The 17,526-nt window shown below is 52.3% G+C and overlaps 1 protein-coding gene across 2 annotated transcripts in view; it reads left to right on the top strand.

Moving 5' to 3' along the window:
- Nucleotides 1-1,284: 1,284 nt before the first annotated feature.
- SLCO2B1 (solute carrier organic anion transporter family member 2B1) overlaps nt 1,285-17,526 on the top strand; it is a 55,526-nt gene continuing 39,284 nt past the window's right edge. For both annotated transcript variants that reach the window (XM_032166943.2, XM_032166944.2), the window contains exons 1-4: nt 1,285-1,588; nt 12,724-12,854; nt 14,034-14,171; nt 15,862-16,024. In XM_032166943.2, the coding sequence (XP_032022834.1) occupies nt 1,573-1,588; nt 12,724-12,854; nt 14,034-14,171; nt 15,862-16,024 (448 nt within the window). In that variant the 5' untranslated portion in view covers nt 1,285-1,572. The remainder of the gene's footprint in view (nt 1,589-12,723; nt 12,855-14,033; nt 14,172-15,861; nt 16,025-17,526) is intronic.

Here is a 17,526-nt window from a genome sequence, read left to right on the forward strand (position 1 = left end):
CTGTGATTATTTCACACATTCCCTACATCCTACTAGCACCCTCATACAGCAAATAGGAGCCAAGTGGAGCTGGTGTATTTTTCTCTATTATTGCACCCTGAAAGTTAGACTCCAAACCCACATCCTCATTCCACACAAAGACCTTATTCCAGAGACAGGGTCAGGTTCACTTCTGCATCTTGGATTTGGGGAAACCCAGATCTTCCTCAGAGAAGATAGCCTGGGTGGAGGGAAAAGCCTGGTTCTAGCATTAGAGGTTCAAGGCACCCACCACCTACTAGCTGGGTGATCTCTGGCAAGTTACTGAGACTCAATGCCTCATTTGTAAAATCAAGGAATAAATAACCTGATGTTACAGTGTCAAGGGGAGGACCCAGTGGGGCTTGTGTGTGAAAGTGCTGTGCAAGCTGGGAAAGGCAAAGTGGATTTGCTTTCCCTTGCTGCCCTGTTCTGAGCCCCACCTCTGCCACTCCCTTCTCTGAGCTCCAGGCCTCCAGGCTTGGCTTCTTTCTCCTTCACTGAACCTTCACAGTGGCTCTGCAAGGGATTACTGTCCCTTCTTTATAGATGAGAGAATTGATGCTCAGGGAGATGCTGGGACTTGCCTGAGATCACTTGACCAGCAAATAACAACTGAGATGGGTCCCAGATCTCTGGCTCCTGAACCTCCATCCTCAGTCCTCAGTCCACGAAACTCTGAGAATTTCATATTTTCCATTCTGTTCCTTTCCTCCTTTGCCTAGATGTCTGAAATTGATGGACCTTCTACCATGAGCTCCACCCAGGCCGGCTGCCACTGGATACTTAGTGGACACAGCCCCTTCTTGCTGTGGATTCTTGGAGCTCAGGGAGAAGATGAGAGATTTAGTGAGAGGGGACGTGGGCTTGAGGGGGACAGGGGTTCAGCGAAAGAGGACAACTGCTAGATGGGGGAACAAGGGCTCTCTATGGGGTCCTCCTATCAAGGGAGGGCAACAAAAGTTCTGTGAAGGGAACAAGAGCTTGGTAGGAGAAGGGCTCAGGTGGAAAATGGGAGTGCAGTGAGGAGACTGGGGGATGAGTGTGGAAGGTTGGGGAGCTTGGGGAGACCCATCAACATCCCTCCTGTGCCCCCACCTCTCTGCTGCTAACAGAGCAGGGGAAAATACCTAAGGGAAATGCTGAGGCAAGAGGCTGGAAAAGGACAGGCTGAGGCTGAGCCTCAGGGAGGCGGGGTGCAGCTTCCTCTTCGCAGAGAGGCTGGACTTGAACAAACCCAGCCTCCTACACAACCGTGGAGCCAGGGCAAGGGAGAGACAGAAGGAGCAAGTGACCCAGGGAGACAAACACTTGGAGATACTTGGGGCTGAGTTTGAGCAAGACTCCCTAACCTGTGCCTGGACGAGTCTGCTGTCCTGTGTGGCCCAAGAAGAACTGACCCAGTGTCTGGAGCTCCCACCATTATTGCATCCCTGCTGTGGCTCACCTGCTGCTGTCTCCAGGAGCCCCTGAGAAGATTTGCTTCCTCTCCCCTGCTAAGCTCCAGGTCCTGAGATTGAATTAGGGGCTAGAGCTCATTGCACTCCAGCAGTCATGGGACCCAGGATAGGTAAGTCCGAACAAATTAAGGAAGGGACATGGAGAGCGAGCCTGGGGGACATGTTCCCAGAGAAAAGGGTGAGACCGTAGAGCCAGAGTAGGTGGGATGGGTGCCCACAGCTGTTGACACAGAGCCAGGCACATGGCCGGAGCTCAGTGAAGGTGTGTTAAATGAATGAGTGAATGATTGGAGGAGCAGGAAGGGACACTATCTACTCAGCTGGAGCCAGGGAACCCAGCCAAACCTCGTCGATGAGACCAAGACTTAGAGGACAACAGAAAGACAGGCCCCTGACCCCCTCTTCGAGCCCTGTTTCCCCTCTCGAAGGAGAAAAAGATAGAGACAGACAGAGCAGAGAAAAAGAGAAAAGTGTAGTCAGACAGTGCAGACAGGCAGGCTCAAACGAAGAGGCACACAGGAGGTCGGAGAACGCAATATCAACAGGTATCAGCGGGAGAATGCAGAGAAAGGTATTGAGGTCAAACCAGGAGAGAGGGCTGCAGCAGAGACTGGGAGAGACAGAGAGGCAGGAGACAGAGCAGGAAAGAGAATCAGACAGGGACAGGTGACGGAGAGCTACAGACAGACCTGCAGGCAGAGTCAGAAGATCCACCCAGAAGACCAGGGGATTGAGAGTGACCTGCAGAGACCTGCGTGGGTCTCTGTGCAGTGAGGTCTCTTACTGTAGAGTGGGGAGGAGGCTGGAGGAAAAAGGTCTTGAAGCTCTGACTGCAGGGTGACAAGGAATCGCCTTGTATCGAGGGCAGTGTTTCTGGAAACAGAGCACCTGGCCCAGCATTTCCTGGGAAGGCAGTATGGGTAGAAGAAACAAAGGATCTTTCTACTGGGAGAACTCCAGGTTAGACGCCCTATAGCTGTCATCTTTGGCCTCTTTCCCAGCTGTTGATCCTCCCCTGGGCTGTGTGAGCCTCACAGCCATTTGGGCAAGGCCCCACTTGCTCCCAGAAGCCCAGCAGGGAGGGCTTCATAGGCCATGGAGACAGACCCGGCTGAGGAGCAGCTGTAGGGACTCCAGGAGAACACAGCCAAGGCTTGGGGACTGCAGTATGGCAGGAAGGGTGGGATGGATGCCTCCTCTCAGGGCACCTCACGGGACAGATGAGAATGAGGTCAGATTTGGGTGGGATGGTTGGGGGGAGCGGTGTGAATCGGCCATTGACAAACCAAATTCCCCATCAGCCTTGGCTCAGTATGGATGGGAGGGATGGAGAGCTGGGGGGTGTGGGAACTAACTAGTGACTTTGGCTGCACTACACCTCCCCACAGGTCCCCCCAGGACTATTTTTCTGACCCCTGCAGGGCCCAGCTCTGGAATATTCTCCAGGTGCTCCCTGACCTCCCACACAGACAGCAGGAAGCTGACCCCAGCATCTGCCTGGTGGGCCATCGGGTGCCACCTCTAGCCTTGCTTCCCGAGACCCATTCTGGGCTGTGGCCGGGCTCACCACACTACTCTGAGGGGTGTGGGAATGCGGGTGGGGTAGGATAGAGAGCCTGCAGCCTGGGAAGAGTCCCCAAGGGAGAGGGGGAAGCTGTCCCAGTCAGGGCAGACACCAGAGAGGAGTGAAGGTCAGATCTGGCTCCAGCAGAGCCCCTCCACCCACTCACCACAGACTCCTTAGGCAGCAGTTTCCCTGCCAGTGATGGGGCAGCCATTCACACACACACAGTGTGACTCAGAGATTTCATTTTCCCACCTGTTCACCTTTGCTCAGGAAGCCCCTGCCCACATCCCATCCTGGTGACACTTGCCCTGTTTTCCAACTCTTCCAAATGCCAACTCCTCCAGGAAGCCGTTCCAGATTCTTCCAGCTGGGGGTAACCTCTTCCATACGCTGTTTGATGACCCTCTCTTCAAGGGTCATCCCTCCTTGTTTCCGGTGTTGCTGTTCCTCTCTCCAGCCCATCTGTGTTCAAATGTAAGCCATTCTAGGGCAGACACGCGGGGCGAGGGAAAGAACCAGCAGTCCCAGGTTCAAATTCTAGCACCGCATCACTGGCTTTAAGAGAACTCAGTGAAATATCCTTCCCCTTTTCAATAGGTGAGAAACCGATGCTCAGAGGGGGCAAGCAAGGTCCAAGCTCACCCCTAAGTAAACAGCAGAGTGGAGACCAGCCCCCAGGTCTGCCTGGTACCAGAGCTCTTCCTCTCCATGCCATTGCCCTTGTGCTTTCTCTTCCCTCCACCAATCCCACACAGGGTGAGCACGCCAGGGAAGGAGATAGCACTGCAAATGCTTAGGAAAGTGACTACACCTGCATGTCTGTGGAGCTAGTGAGCTGCCCGGTACCGTTGGAGGAGCGGGGGTCACTGGGCAACACCTTGGGAAGTTAAGCCAAAGAAGCTGATGGGGCCCAGTCACAAGGAACTTGTATGCCAGGTTGGGCACATGGACTTTGTCTTAAAGGCAATTGGGAGCTATAGAAAGTATCTGAGGAGGAAGTGGCCCTGCTTCAGTGGCCCAGAGAATCTGTGTCCTGGGAACATTCATAATAACCCCACTCATGTGTACAGTACTTTTTTTTTTTTTTTTTTTGAGACAGAGTCTCACCCTGTCACCCAGGCTGGAGGGCAATGGCGCCATCTCGGCTCGCTGCAACCTCTGCCTCCCGGGTTCAAATGATTCCCCTGCCTCAGCCTCCCGAGTAGCTGGGATTACAGGCACTCGCCACCATGCCCAGCTAATTTGTGTATTTTTAGTAGAGATGGGGTTTCACCATGTTGGCCAGGCTGGTATCGAACTCCTGACCTCGTGATCCACCTGCCTCGGCCTCCCAAAGTGTTGGGATTACAGGCATGAGCCACCGCGCCTGGCCATGTGCAGAACTTTTATGATAACAAAGCACTCTGGGCCCATTTTCCAAATGAAGGACAAGAGTTCGAGACCAGCCTGACCAACATGGTGAAACCCCCCTGTCTCTACTAAAAAAAAAGTACAAAAAATTAGCCGGGCGTGGTGGCACATGCCTGTAATCCCAGCTATTATGGAGGCTGAGGCAGGAGAATTGCTTGAACCTGGGAGGCAGAGGCTGCAGTGAGCCGAGATTGCGCCATTGCACTCCAGCCTGGGCAACAAGAGTGAGACTCCATCTCAAAAACAACAACGACAACAACAAATGAGGAAACAAAAGCTAGGAGGAGTTCTGCTACCTGCCCAAGGCCATGCAGCTGCTCAGCAACAGAGCTGGGGCTCAAACTTGAGCCCCCCACTGGTAACAGAGCCCTTCCTGGCCTCCTCTTCCCCTCTTTCTGGACAAATCTGTACTGAAGGCTCCAATATTCCCAGCCTGTGCCTGGTGAACATAGATCTGAGGGAGCTGGCTCTGCAGGAAGCCTGCCCTGACCCCAGGGTCTCTGGTGCCAAAACAGCCTGAAGACGGTCATTTGGGTCACCTTGTGTTTGGAGCACTAGAGCTTCATGATACGAGTGAGATGGGATAACACGGACTCCTTAAGGGGTCAATTTAAGCACAGAGATTAGTTGGGACCACATGGAGGAAATGGAGCATGGCCTTGAGCCATAGCTGCCTATCCCTGAGCCTCTGGCTCCTTGTTTTAGGCATAGGGTGACCCTCCCTCCAGGCCCTAGTTGCTAATTTTTAGGTCATCCTGGGTCTAGATGGGGTAGCCAGGGTTACAACTGGGAACAGAAAGTCTCAGCTCAGGGTTCCTGACTGAGCTGGGAAATCACCAGAAAGTTTGCCTGGCCCCTCCGCGACCCTGCCAGATCTCCTTCAAGAAACAACAGCTGGAGTCTCACAAAGCTGGACCTCAAGCATGCTATTGTCCTCCCAGCAGACCACCCAAGGTCCTGCTGGGAAGAATTTCCCAAATATGACAGCCAAGCCCAATGCCTGGAAACACGCCCCCTTCCTGCCTTTGACTCGCTCTCCTCCAGAATGCTGGGCCAGGCCGAACAAGGAACTGGAGCATTCAGGGCCCTCATGCTGCCCCCATCCCAACTCATGCGCGCCACCGCAGTCCCCACCCACAGACCCTGTGCTCCAGCCTTCTCTTCCCCTTCATTTAGTTTAGTTCAATTCAACAATCTTGTTCTTTTATTGAGACGGAGTTCCACTCTTGTTGCCTAGGCTGGAGTGCAATGGCACAATCTCGGCTCATTGCACACTTGGCCTCCCAGATTCCAGCAATTCTCATACCTCAGCCTCCCAAGTAGCTGGGATTACAGGCACACGCCACCACGCCCGGCAAATTTTGGTATTTTTAGTAGAGACAGGGTTTCACCATGTTGGCCAGGCTGGTTTCGAGCTCCTGACCTCAGGTGATCCGCCAGCCTCGGCCTCCCAAAGTGCTGAGATTACAGGTGTGAGCCACCATGAGGCCAGGCTTGAGCCAGGCCTCGAAAGATAAGTGGTTTGCTGGGGAAGAAGGACACTCCAGGCTGAGGGTACAGGTGGCTTTGAGGTGGAAAAGAACATGATGAATTTGGGGAATGGCAAGAATCTATTGGAGCCAGGGAATAATGCTCACTAGGGTGGGGGGTACATGGGATGGGACTGGCTTCCACTAGCCTTGACCTCCTTGGGACTGATCCTGTACTCACGGTTTGCAGATGGAGCTGGGAGTTGGGGAGGGGCTAACCATTGTTGAGGACCACAGCATACCAGGCATAGGACATTTTCCTTTAATCCTAATAAAAACACTGGGAGATAGACACTGCTCACTCACTTACAGAGAAGAAAACAGGCTTAGAGAGGCTAAATCAGATGCCTTAGGTCACACAGCTATGATATGACAAAACAAATATTTGAATCCAAAGTCTTCTCACCCAGAGGCTTTCAGCAGGGAACTAACATGATCCACCAGGACTGGGGGAGTACAAGACAACCTCTGCCCTGAGGGAGTTTATTGCCTAGTCAGGCAGATAAGAGGCAAACATAAGTAATGCAAGAGAGTGACCAACAGAAATTGGCCTGGCAGGGGGGTTTTATGGAGGGAGAGATGAGAGATGAGCTGGGCTGCAGGAGCTTGGCAGGGGGATCTGCAGGCCCAGGGAACCCCAAGCAACTTAGGAGGTAGGAAGGGCCTTGAGGTTGGCTGCCTCCCACCCCAACACCTCTGGAGGTGTTACCAGAAAGGGGTCTGGATCCAGACCCCAAGAGAGGGCTCTTGGATCTCGTTCAAGAAAGAATTCAGGGTGAGTCTGTAAAGTGAAAGCAAGTTTATTAGGAAAGTAAAGGAATAAAAGAATGGCTACTCCATAGGCAGAGCAGCCCCGAGGGCTGCTTGTTGCCCATTTTTATGGTTATTTCATGATGATATGCTAAACAGGGGGTGGATTATTCATGCTTCCCCTTTTTAGACCATATAGGGTAACTTCCTGACATTGCCATGGCATTTGTAAGCTGTCATTGGTGCTGGTGTGAGTGTAGCAGTGAGGACAACCAGAGGGCATTCTCATTGCCATCTTGGCTTTGGTGGGATTTAGCCGGCTTCTTTACTGCAAGCTGTTTTATCTGCGAGGTCATTATGACCTGTACCTTGTGCTGCCCTCCTATCTCATTCTGTGACCTGGAATGCCTAACTCTTTGGGAATACAGCCTAGTAGGTCTCAGCCTTATTTTACCCAATCCCTACTCAAGATGAAGATGGAGATGGAGATGGGTAAGAATCTCAATTCAATGGTTTTGGATTTTGTGGGGAGATAGTCTGAGAATCTGAGGGCCACAGCCTCTTCCCTTGAAGGGCTGATCCATCTTTCAGGAAGTTTCTCTAAAGAATAATCAAACCATTTGCTTTGGACAGACAGTCTAGGAAGAGGAAAAATATTGCTAATGAAGACAGTGAAATAGCAAATACCATCATGTGAATGTAGATGGTAAGGTAGAGTTTGGGGTTTTTAGCTCTTAGGCTGAATGTGGGGATAGATGGTTTTCATCCTCAGGAGATGCTTTCTGCACCAGGAAGGAGGGATTACAGTCCCTGCATTGTAGCTGGGGGCTTCAAGCCTGTATCACTGCCTCCTAGCCCAGAGAGGGAGAGAGATGATCCAGAGATGGATGAATGTGATGTCAGGATGCAGGGATTTACCTGGAGGAAGACCAGGTGTGTGTGGCAGGGGATGGATCCAGCTGGGCCCGATTGCCTCAGATGTGTTTGAATATTTATCAGGAAAAGAGAGCAAGGGCCACCTATATGCCAGGCCAGCTGCCCCAGAGGCCTTACCTCTTTGAGGTCGTATAGAGGAGAAGAGATTTCTTGTCCTCACTCTTTGCTAGGCTGGTGGCTGAGGTCCCTATAACAAAAGACAGCTTAACAGGAGAAAAGCATACAAATTTATTTGGCTTTTAAAAATTTAATTTACTTCATTATTATTTTTACATAGAGATGGGGTCTCACCATGTCACCCAGGCTACTCTGGAACTACTGGGCTTGGTACTTCTCCCACCTCGGCCTCCCAAAGTGTTGGAATTACAGGCATGAGCCACCGCGCCTGGCCCAAATTTATTTAATATAAGTTTTACATGACACAGGGGCCTTCAGAGATGAAGACCCAAAGAAATGGGAAGACGTGTGTATTCTTAAACTTTTTAGTTTTTATTATGTTGAATTAAATTAAATTAATTAATTAATTAATTTATTTTTTGAGACAGGGTCTCACGCTATTGCCTGGGCTGGAGTGCGGTGGCACGATCTCGGCTCACTGCAACCTCTGACTCCCAGGCTCAAGTGATCCTCTTGCCTCAGCCTCCCGAGTAGCTGGGATTACAGGCATGCACCACCACACCTGGCTAATTTTTTGCATTTGTAGTAGAGATGAGGTTTCACCATGTTGCCCAGGCTGGTTTATTATTTTTTAATCATCTAGCCTAAAATGTCAAAAACTTGTGACTTTTTATGCCAAGTTTGATGAAGAAGTATATAGTTGTGGAGAGGTATTGCACGAAGAGGGTGTGAGCTAATGGTGATACACTTGGGGGAACCTAGCAAGGCCTGTTTGTTCAGATTCTTCTCTGTGTCCTTGCGTCTTCAAAGTTAAGGCTGTTTCTTTTCTCCAGGTAGAAAGAGAGCAACTCTCAAAGGAGGATCTTATGACCTGTTTCAGGGTGAAAGGCGGGAGAAGGTCAGAGTGGGGTGACTATCCTAGGTTTTATGACCTGCTTCTACTGTTTTCTCAAATGTGGCCAAGGTGCCATATTTGGGGAGTAGTGTGTCCTGAATTCCATCAGTAAATACTGTTATCTTCACCTTATAAATGGGGAAACTGAGGCTCAGAAAGTTCAAGGGATGTGTCCAGGCTCACACAGTGCGCTTGTAGCACAGCTGGGATTCCAACCCAGGTCTGAGGCCTTAAAGCCTATTCTCAGCCTCACATTTCCCTGAGATTTGCCCTTTGCAGCTGGGAGGCAGCCAAAGGAGGCAAAATCCTGGGCCTTTCCCGCAGAGAACAGGTAAGGGAAGGTGGTTCTTGCAGTCAGGCTGGTCTCTGAAACCTTGCTCCTCATCACCCAGACTCAGGTGGTGTGGAGAATGCTGACTCTACCCATGAAGGGCAGCCTCCTGAAGGGTGAGTCTCTGACTGACCAGATACCTGGGAAACGAAGTTTGTGGCTGACAGACTTTCAGGAACTTGTCTGACTGTCTTATGAGGAGCTGCAGGCAGGTGGCTGACTGACGGCCTGAACGGACAGCTCTCCTGAAAGACAGCAGCCCGCTGGCTGGCTGGCTTACCAGCAGATGGACACGGTGTGCCTGCATGAGTGATCAGCCAAGTGACCGACTGACAGTCAGGCACACAGACCCATTGCGGGCCAGCTCGGGCTGCGGGTCCCTAGCCCCTGGAGACACCTGGCCTATCTGGGACCCCAAAACTTAGCTGCCCACCTGGGAGAGAGAGGGACTGGGTTTTTTAAACTAGGGCCTGGCTCCCTGCCCCAGGTCCCCTCATTCCCACAGGAGACCGCCTGCCCAGCCCAGGTTCAGTCCCATGGCCGTCCCCTCCTCCTGTCAGGGGTGGCCCCTGACAAAGTCCTCAATGCCCTTCCACAGGAGGACACGCAGTCCTGGACTCGACCATCCTTCCGAGGGGAGTTCTGCCCTGAGTCAGGAAGGGGAAAGTTTGCTGTCAGTGCGTCAGCAGAGACCCCAGCCCACAGGAAAGGCTCGGAGGGGGTGGACAGCCTGCCTGACAAGCCCCATTCAGTAACCAACTGACCCCCGATACATGACTCGTGCTCCTCTCAGATCCCGGAGGAATGTGGCCAGTGCTTCCCTCCCCTGCCCAGAGGCACAGGCTGTGGACTTTGCCCTCCACAAACAGCCATATCTCTAAAGGATAAAGTAATCCCGGGAAGGCTTTGAGCCTTGACAGAAGAGGCTGGGATTGAAGCTTCAGGGAGAGCCAGAGGTGAGGCTGGAGTGGGAGCTCACCTGAGGCAGGTGAGCAGGCTCTACGAGTGGGCAGGTGAGAGGCCAGGGGGCTGGAACTGGGGCTAGACAGGCTGGGGCACAGCAAGGATGCCTCCAGTATACCCAGGAAGCTAAGTGGAGGGTCCAGGGTCTGGCCTGGAGGTGGGGGCCTCACGTTCTGAGCTGGCCCACAGGCCTTCCCCGCTCTCCCCCATCCATTCCTTGGGTTTCCTTCAGAGCTGGGGCTCCAGGTCAGGGACTTCTGCTCCCAGCCTCAGCTCCCGCTCTCTCACCTGGTTGGCTTGGACCCTTGGTGGACTGGCACTGCTACCTATGAAGTGACTTGGCTAGGTTTGGGTGGGCCAAGACAGAGAAAAGCAGTGTGCTTCTTCCGCCTGTCAAACTTGTACAAGGAGCATTGAGTGACGTTGAGTTTAACACCTACCTGGGCTTGAGTCCTAGGACCAGTGCTAACCAGCAAAGCTAGTTCCTCTGAGCCTGGGTGTCCTTATCAGAAGCATAGAGATAATAAGACACCAAAGGGACAGAGCTGTGGAGAGGGTTAATGGGCCAGTGCACAGAAAGCCTGTGGCACAGAGCCCAGACTACAGCAGGAAACCCACTGCGGCTGGTGAGAGGAGCTGAGGCTCAGAAATGGTCTCCTCCACCTCCTCTGGGAGCCTTTGCTTTGAACTGCCTTACTTCCTCCTTGCCTTTAAAGTGACTCCCACTGAGTGTTCCACGACACTCCTCTTCCCTAGGCCAATTTCCCATCTCCTCCTGTCAGGTGTCAGTTTTGTTTCAACAGTTCCTTGCTTCCTCTGAGTGTTTATGCCCCCCAGAGGGACTCCTCCCTAGCCACACGCACTTCCATTTCCTCAGCCAAATTCCTCAACCTGTTTGTATAGACATTTCTCCAAAGCAAGATATACAAGTGGCAGTAGGCACATGAAAAGATGCTCAACATCACTAGTCATTAGAAAAATGCAAACCAAAACCACACTGAGATACCACCTCTACCCTATGAGGATGGCTATAATTGAAAAGGCAGACAATGAAAGTATTAGCAAAGATGTAGAGAAATTGGAACATTGCTGGAGGGAGTGTAAAATGGTGTTGCCACTGTGGAAAATGGTTTGGCAGTTCCTCACATAGTTAAACATAGAATTATTTTACATGAACATATGACCCAGCAATTCCGCTCCTAGGTGTACGCCCAAGAGAATTGAAAATGTATGTCTACATAAAAATTTGTACATGAATGTTTCTAATACCTGAAACTTGAAAACATTATGCTAATTGAAAGAAGCCAGTCACAAAAGGCCACATATTGTGTGATTTCATTTATATGAAATGTTCAGAATATAGGCAGATTCATAGAGACAAAAAGTAGATGAGTGTTTGCCAGGGAAGAGGGAGGAATGGAGGGTGACTACAGATGTGTATGGGACTTCTTATGAGGGAATGAAAATATTCTGGAATTAGATGGTGGAGATAGTTGTGCAGCTTTGTAAATGTACTAAAACCCACTGGATTGTGCACTTTTAAAAGGGTGGATTTTATGGCTATGAATTACATCTCAGGTACCTTGTAAGAGGATCACAAAAACTTCACCTGTGGTGGTTCAGGGCCTCTGTAGCCCCCTCCCTGAGTTTGTCTTTCAGCCCTGGAGATAGAGTGAGAGTCCCCCAGGTCAGAGGAATCCTGAGGTCAATTTTCAGGCTCCAGAAAGCATGCTGAGTGAAAGGAAACTCCTGCCGGTGGTGAGAGGGACATGAAACAATGGAGGCTTCCAGCAGGAAGTGGAGCTGCAGGAGGGGAGGAAGGCCAAGGAGGCCTGGGCTGCCAGGAGGAGCAGGTGGTTTCAGTCTAACTGGAGGGGTGGAGTCTCAAGGTTGGACTTCCGGGCTCCCCACTGAGAGTGAGCTCAGGAGACCCTGGGAGATGCCTCTGAAGGGGCTCAGCTTTCCTCTCATTGCAGTGAGTGAGATACTGACAGTTATCATAGTTACCATGTAAGGAAAGCCAACATGTGTAAAGGAGGCCAAGGGTCCAAGACAGTTCTGTGTCCTCAGTTATCACCCCATGGGCCTCTGTCCACAAGGGTGTTAAATGAGACAAACTCAGAGGGCCCTTTCTGCCCTGACCAGCAACATGGTCTGATGGTGTGATTTGGGGATTGGCTGGTTAGCTCTCTGATGACATGCACAAGGGTTCCCTGTGCGGGGTTGAAATCGACTCCAATACACCCCAGAAAAGCCTTTATTCCCTGACTATGGACCTAGCCTTGACCCTGCACCTACCCCAGACCTCTGATCCTAGACTGAGCCAGACAGTCCCAGGCCCAGACTCAGTCTCCAAGAGCACGGGCTGTCTCACAACCCAAGGCAGGCTGAGAGTCTTCACGACTTACCCTACTGCTGGGGCCACTACCTGCAGGTTTGTTGTGTAGAGAGGTCAGCAGCTTCTCCCTAGAAGGGAAGTTTTGCCAGGAGCAGAGTGAGGTGTGAAATAGGTACCCAATAGGTATTGGATCAGTAGGGGCACAGGGATACACACCCTTTTAGGAAAGTCCCTTCCAGAACTGCCACCTAAGAATGAGGAAGGCTGAAGCTGATTTAATTCTCAGATTCTCATCAACCACTAAGAATTCCTGAAAGTCCTTGGTTCTGAGGTCTAGGGCTACCTAATCAGGTCAGGGCCATTCTCTGGGATTCTATCTATTCTCTTTCCCTGGTTTTCTGTCCCTCAGGGCCAGCGGTTGAGGGACCCCAGGTACCAGACAAGGAAACCGAAGCCACAATGGGCACAGAAAACACACCTGGAGGCAAAGCCAGCCCAGACCCTCAGGACGTGCGGCCAAGTGTGTTCCATAACATCAAGGTACCTCTCAGGGCCTGGCAGGGGCCTCTGAGTCTAGAAGAGCAGGCTTTGTCACGTACCGGCTGTGTAATGCCAAGGAAGACTTTCTCTGAGCCTTGGTTTCCTCATCTATAGAATGGATGGCTGTGAGGATCAAAGGGATGATCTGCGAAAGCACTCAGCTGGGTTTCGGGCACATAGAAGGTGGCCAGTACATGTTCGCTCCTCCCAGAGAGGAAAGGGGTGCTCTTGGAGTAGTGCAGGATGAGGTACCACTTGTTTCCCACTTTCCCAGAGAAATAGAGAAGTGCCCTGGGGATCCCGAACCTATGTGGATACTGGGAGTCCTGGCTCCACCAAGGGCAGCTGTGAACATCCAACGTCCACTGGAGCCCACTGGGTGCCAGGCACTGTGCCAGGTGCCACTCACACGTGATCTTATTTAGTTCTCACAATATCCCTGGGAACTTGGGCTGTTGTCCTCATTGTACAGATGAGGAAACTGAGACTCAGAACAGAGTGAATATATTAAGCTCTGTCATAAATACTCTATTTTTTAATCCTTTGAAGTTTTTCTTCTCTTAGGAATTCTTTTAGAGTTTTTCAGGAGGAGACTCCAGGCAGGCTGGGATGTTTGTGGTGGGGTTCAGTGTGTGCAGGTGGCCTCACAGTGCCACTCTGGGAGAGGACTAGTGGGGGTGGGATGGAGAAGGATCTGGGTGAATCTGGGATAGCTTCCCTGAGAGAGGGGCAGGATGGTAGAACTGGGAGGAAAGTCCAGCCCAGCCAAGGGGGTCTCTGAGAGTCAGAGGGGCTCCCACCATTCCTGGCCATGGGAAGACCCTACTCTCGGTCTTGTGGCTCTTCGATAGCCCCCAGGCCCCTGGAGTGTACCCAGGATAGCTTTTCTAGTTTTTAGTCCTGTGTGAGAAGCTGTGAGCTACACCAGTAACCATCTCTCTCTGCCCCCTACCTCCTCTGGGCTTTCTTCCCTTTCTCTCTTTCTCTCCCCTCCCTCCTCCTCTCCCTGTCTCCTTTGGTCTCTCTCTGTCTCTCTTCTGTTGGTCACTCTCCCGCCCTCTGTCTCTTTCTGTGACTCTGTTTCCCCATCTCTACTCCTTGCTGCTGTCTCTGCCTCCCTCCCCCTGTTTGTCTCCCCATGCACCGCCCACCTCTGCCTGCCTCCGGGTCCCCCCACAGCTGTTCGTCTTGTGCCACAGCCTGCTGCAGCTGGCGCAGCTCATGATCTCCGGCTACCTAAAGAGCTCCATCTCCACAGTGGAGAAGCGCTTCGGCCTCTCCAGCCAGACGTCGGGGCTGCTGGCCTCCTTCAACGAGGTACAGGCCCCGCCCAGCCACAGGGGTGGACACTGAGGGAGGCTTGCACCGCACCTTCCACCAGCCTCCCCTCTCACTACCCTACCTTAAGGCCTTCCCCTCCCAGTGCCCTCAGGCAACCCCTGTCCCAGCGCCTGCCTGAAACCTCAGAGCATTTGCAGCTGTCTTCTAGGACCTGGACTTGGCTGTCTCCCCTTGGGAACCTCTAAAGGGTCAGGTCCTGGGGTATTTCAGAGCTAGCCAGGGTCCCCATATCCACCCACTCCCACTTTGTGTCCTTTACCTTTTCAGGCACCCAACTATTGCCTGTCCCAGGAAGGAATCAAAGAAAGTCACTTCAACAGTAGTGAGAGAGGCTTAAATCGCATCAAGAGCGGAACCTCTGAGCCTTGGGATGGTGTGGGGAGGGATACCATGGCACAGGGTGTCTGTCCTTAGAACTGCCCGGGGATTCACAGGCCTGTGGGGCCCGCAGCCAAGCAGGGAGGAGCAGATGAGCTGCTTTGGGTGGATTTGGAGATCAGAGTCCAGCTGTGCCCCAGTCCTTCAGTCCTTCCCCCGCCAGATGTTTTTACCCTGAAGGAAGTTGTCTTTCTCCCCTGTCCCCCGGGCAGATTCCCATGAAATTCTCCCCCCTTGGTAATGTGTCATATTCCTCACAACCCAAGGCCGTCCAGCTGCAGTGTCCCCAGATCCTCCTCAGCACCTGCCTCAGAGGTGGGAGGGGAAAGTCCTTACTTTGCTCTGGGAGCTTGGGCAAGTCACTCCCCTGTCTCTGGGCCTCAGGGCCCTATCTGTGGATACAGCCACTATGGAGTGTGGCTGTCCTTTCGAAGGTCAGCCATCCCCTGGCTCCCCTGCTGATACTGCCCCACTCCCCCAGCGAGGAGTGTCTGGGACTCACCCACGGTCACCAATCAATAAGCAGCAGAGCCAATGCACCCCCTGCTCATGGTGGCAGAGACTGTCCCTGCCCTGCATGAACTGAAGTCCCCTCCTGAACTCACATCCTAGGATTGTGATACTAAGGCTCAAAAGGTCAAGCCTTGGGCCAGGCACGGTGGCTCATGCTTGTAATCCCAGCACTTTGGGAGGCCGAGGTGGGTGGATCACTTGAGGTCAGGAGTTCGAGACCTGCCTGGCCGACATGGTGAAACCCCGTCTCTACTAAAAATGCAAAAATTAGCCGAGCATGGTGGCACATGCCTGTAATCTCAGCTACTTGGGAGGCTGAGGCAGGAGAATTGCTCGAACCTGGGAGGAGGAGGTTGCAGTGAGCTGAGATCACACCATTGCACTCCAGCCTGGGCAATGAGTGAAACTCCATCTCAAAAAAAAAAAAAAAAAAAAAATTCAAGCCTTGACCTGGCTTTGGACTTTGTTTATGACATTCCTGAAACTCGAAATCCCTTCATTCGATGGCCCATCCTTCCCCATGTTCTAACATGGGGTCCAATCTGTGTTCAAAAATGGAATTGAACTCCTAGCTTTCTCCACCCTGCCCTCATTTCTCTCCCGTAATGGGGCAGTGCGGCCCTTCCCAGGGGGACCCAGGAGAGGGACCCAGATGATTTTTATTCAGTCCGTTATTCAGATGGGCCTACGGAAGTTAGAGACAGAGACAAGGATAGTGCAGGCCCCCAGCCCTGGGCACTGTTCCACCTTAATGGGTCACCTCATCCCTTTGCAGGTGGGGAACACAGCCTTGATTGTGTTTGTGAGCTATTTTGGCAGCCGGGTGCACCGGCCCCGAATGATTGGCTATGGGGCTATCCTTGTGGCCCTGGCCGGCCTGCTCATGACTCTCCCACACTTCATCTCCGAGCCATACCGCTACGACAACACCAGCCCTGGTAAGAGCAGCAGGGGCTGGGCAGGAGTGGGACGTGAGCCTCTGCATTGCTTTGCGCTGGGGCCCACCCCACAGGCGTTCATCGGGCAGGATACACCCCAACACCCCAGGACAGCTGCTAGTCCCCCACCCAACCCGGCTCCCCAGGCCCCAGCCCAGGTGGGTCTCTGGCAGACCTGGGGAGTGGGGTAGGAAGTAGGCCCTGCGCAGAGGGGTGAGGGCCTGCCTGTATGTCACTGTGGGTTTTTTTAGGTGGGGGTGAATTTACAACGCAGCCTACTTTGAGGGCCTGGCATGCAGTAGACCCTCAGGAATTGCGTGTGTAATAATAATAGTGTCATACACTACTTACTATGCACCAGACACTGCTCTAAGCACTTAATGTGTAGTCATGCATTTAATCCTCATAAAAGACTTTGGGAAAAGAAAGAATGAATGAGTGAATGAACAAATTTAAAAAATGAAAGAATTCTGGACAGGAATGGTGAAGCCATGTCCAGCCCAGTGGGATTTTGTTGAGGCCCTACTTGACAAGTGGATGCCTGTCTCTTAAAGAATGACCCTAACAACCTGATCATTCACTTTATTCCTTCCCTCTCCTACCCACTCACCCACCCACCCTCTCACCCATCTATCCATCCATCCATTCATCCATCATCTATCCACCCCATCGATCCATCCACCTACTCATCCATCTATTTATCTATTCATCCACCCAATGGGACACCCGACAAACTCTTAATGCCGCCTACTTCATGCCTGAGCCTCTCAGGGGAATCAGTCCCTTTTACTCTAGGGAGCTCCCAGCCTGGGAGAGGAGACAGACAAAACAAAAAACAATTGTGTGAGGAGGGAAGCACAGGGGTGGGAGGAGCCCACACCCCAGCCTGGCATGGAGGAAGCCTTCCTAGGGGAGGAAGACTGTCAGAGAGCAGGCTTCGTCCCTCATCCTCCCACCAGCTCACACCTCTGAAGTCCCACTCTGTACCAGACCAGAGGCCAGGGATAGGGGAGAGAAGATGAAGCAGACACGACCCAGTGGGGTGCAGGGTTGGCGTGAGCACGGGCAACTCTGCTACAAGGTGTAGAGCCCAGCACCTTGGGAGGTGGCCAGAGGAGGCCATTAGAGCCCTGAATAGGGGAAGGACCCTGGCAACTGGAGGGAGCTGGAGGGGCTAGAGGAGGTGGCACTTGAGCTGCAGCTTAGAGAGAAGGTGGGAGTTGCAGGTGGAGGGGAGGGCATGGGTGCAGAGGCAGGGAAATGGGAAAGCCCAGCGTGTGCATAAAGAATGCAGAGTGGTTCTCTAGGCCTGCGTGGAAACTTGTCAAGAGAACTGCTTGGAATACCAAAAAATAATACTTCCTCACATTTCTTTGTACAGAATTTTCACTTTACAGAGGTTTTTCTGTGCAAGGTCACGCCTGTTCTTCATCCTTACTACCATACAAACCCCTCTGCAATAGGTGCCCCCGAATCCTCAAGCAAAGCCGTTCTGTCTGAGC

Source organism: Hylobates moloch, unplaced genomic scaffold (assembly GCF_009828535.3).
Source record: "Hylobates moloch isolate HMO894 unplaced genomic scaffold, HMol_V3 SCAFFOLD_11, whole genome shotgun sequence".
NCBI lineage: Eukaryota > Metazoa > Chordata > Mammalia > Primates > Hylobatidae > Hylobates > Hylobates moloch.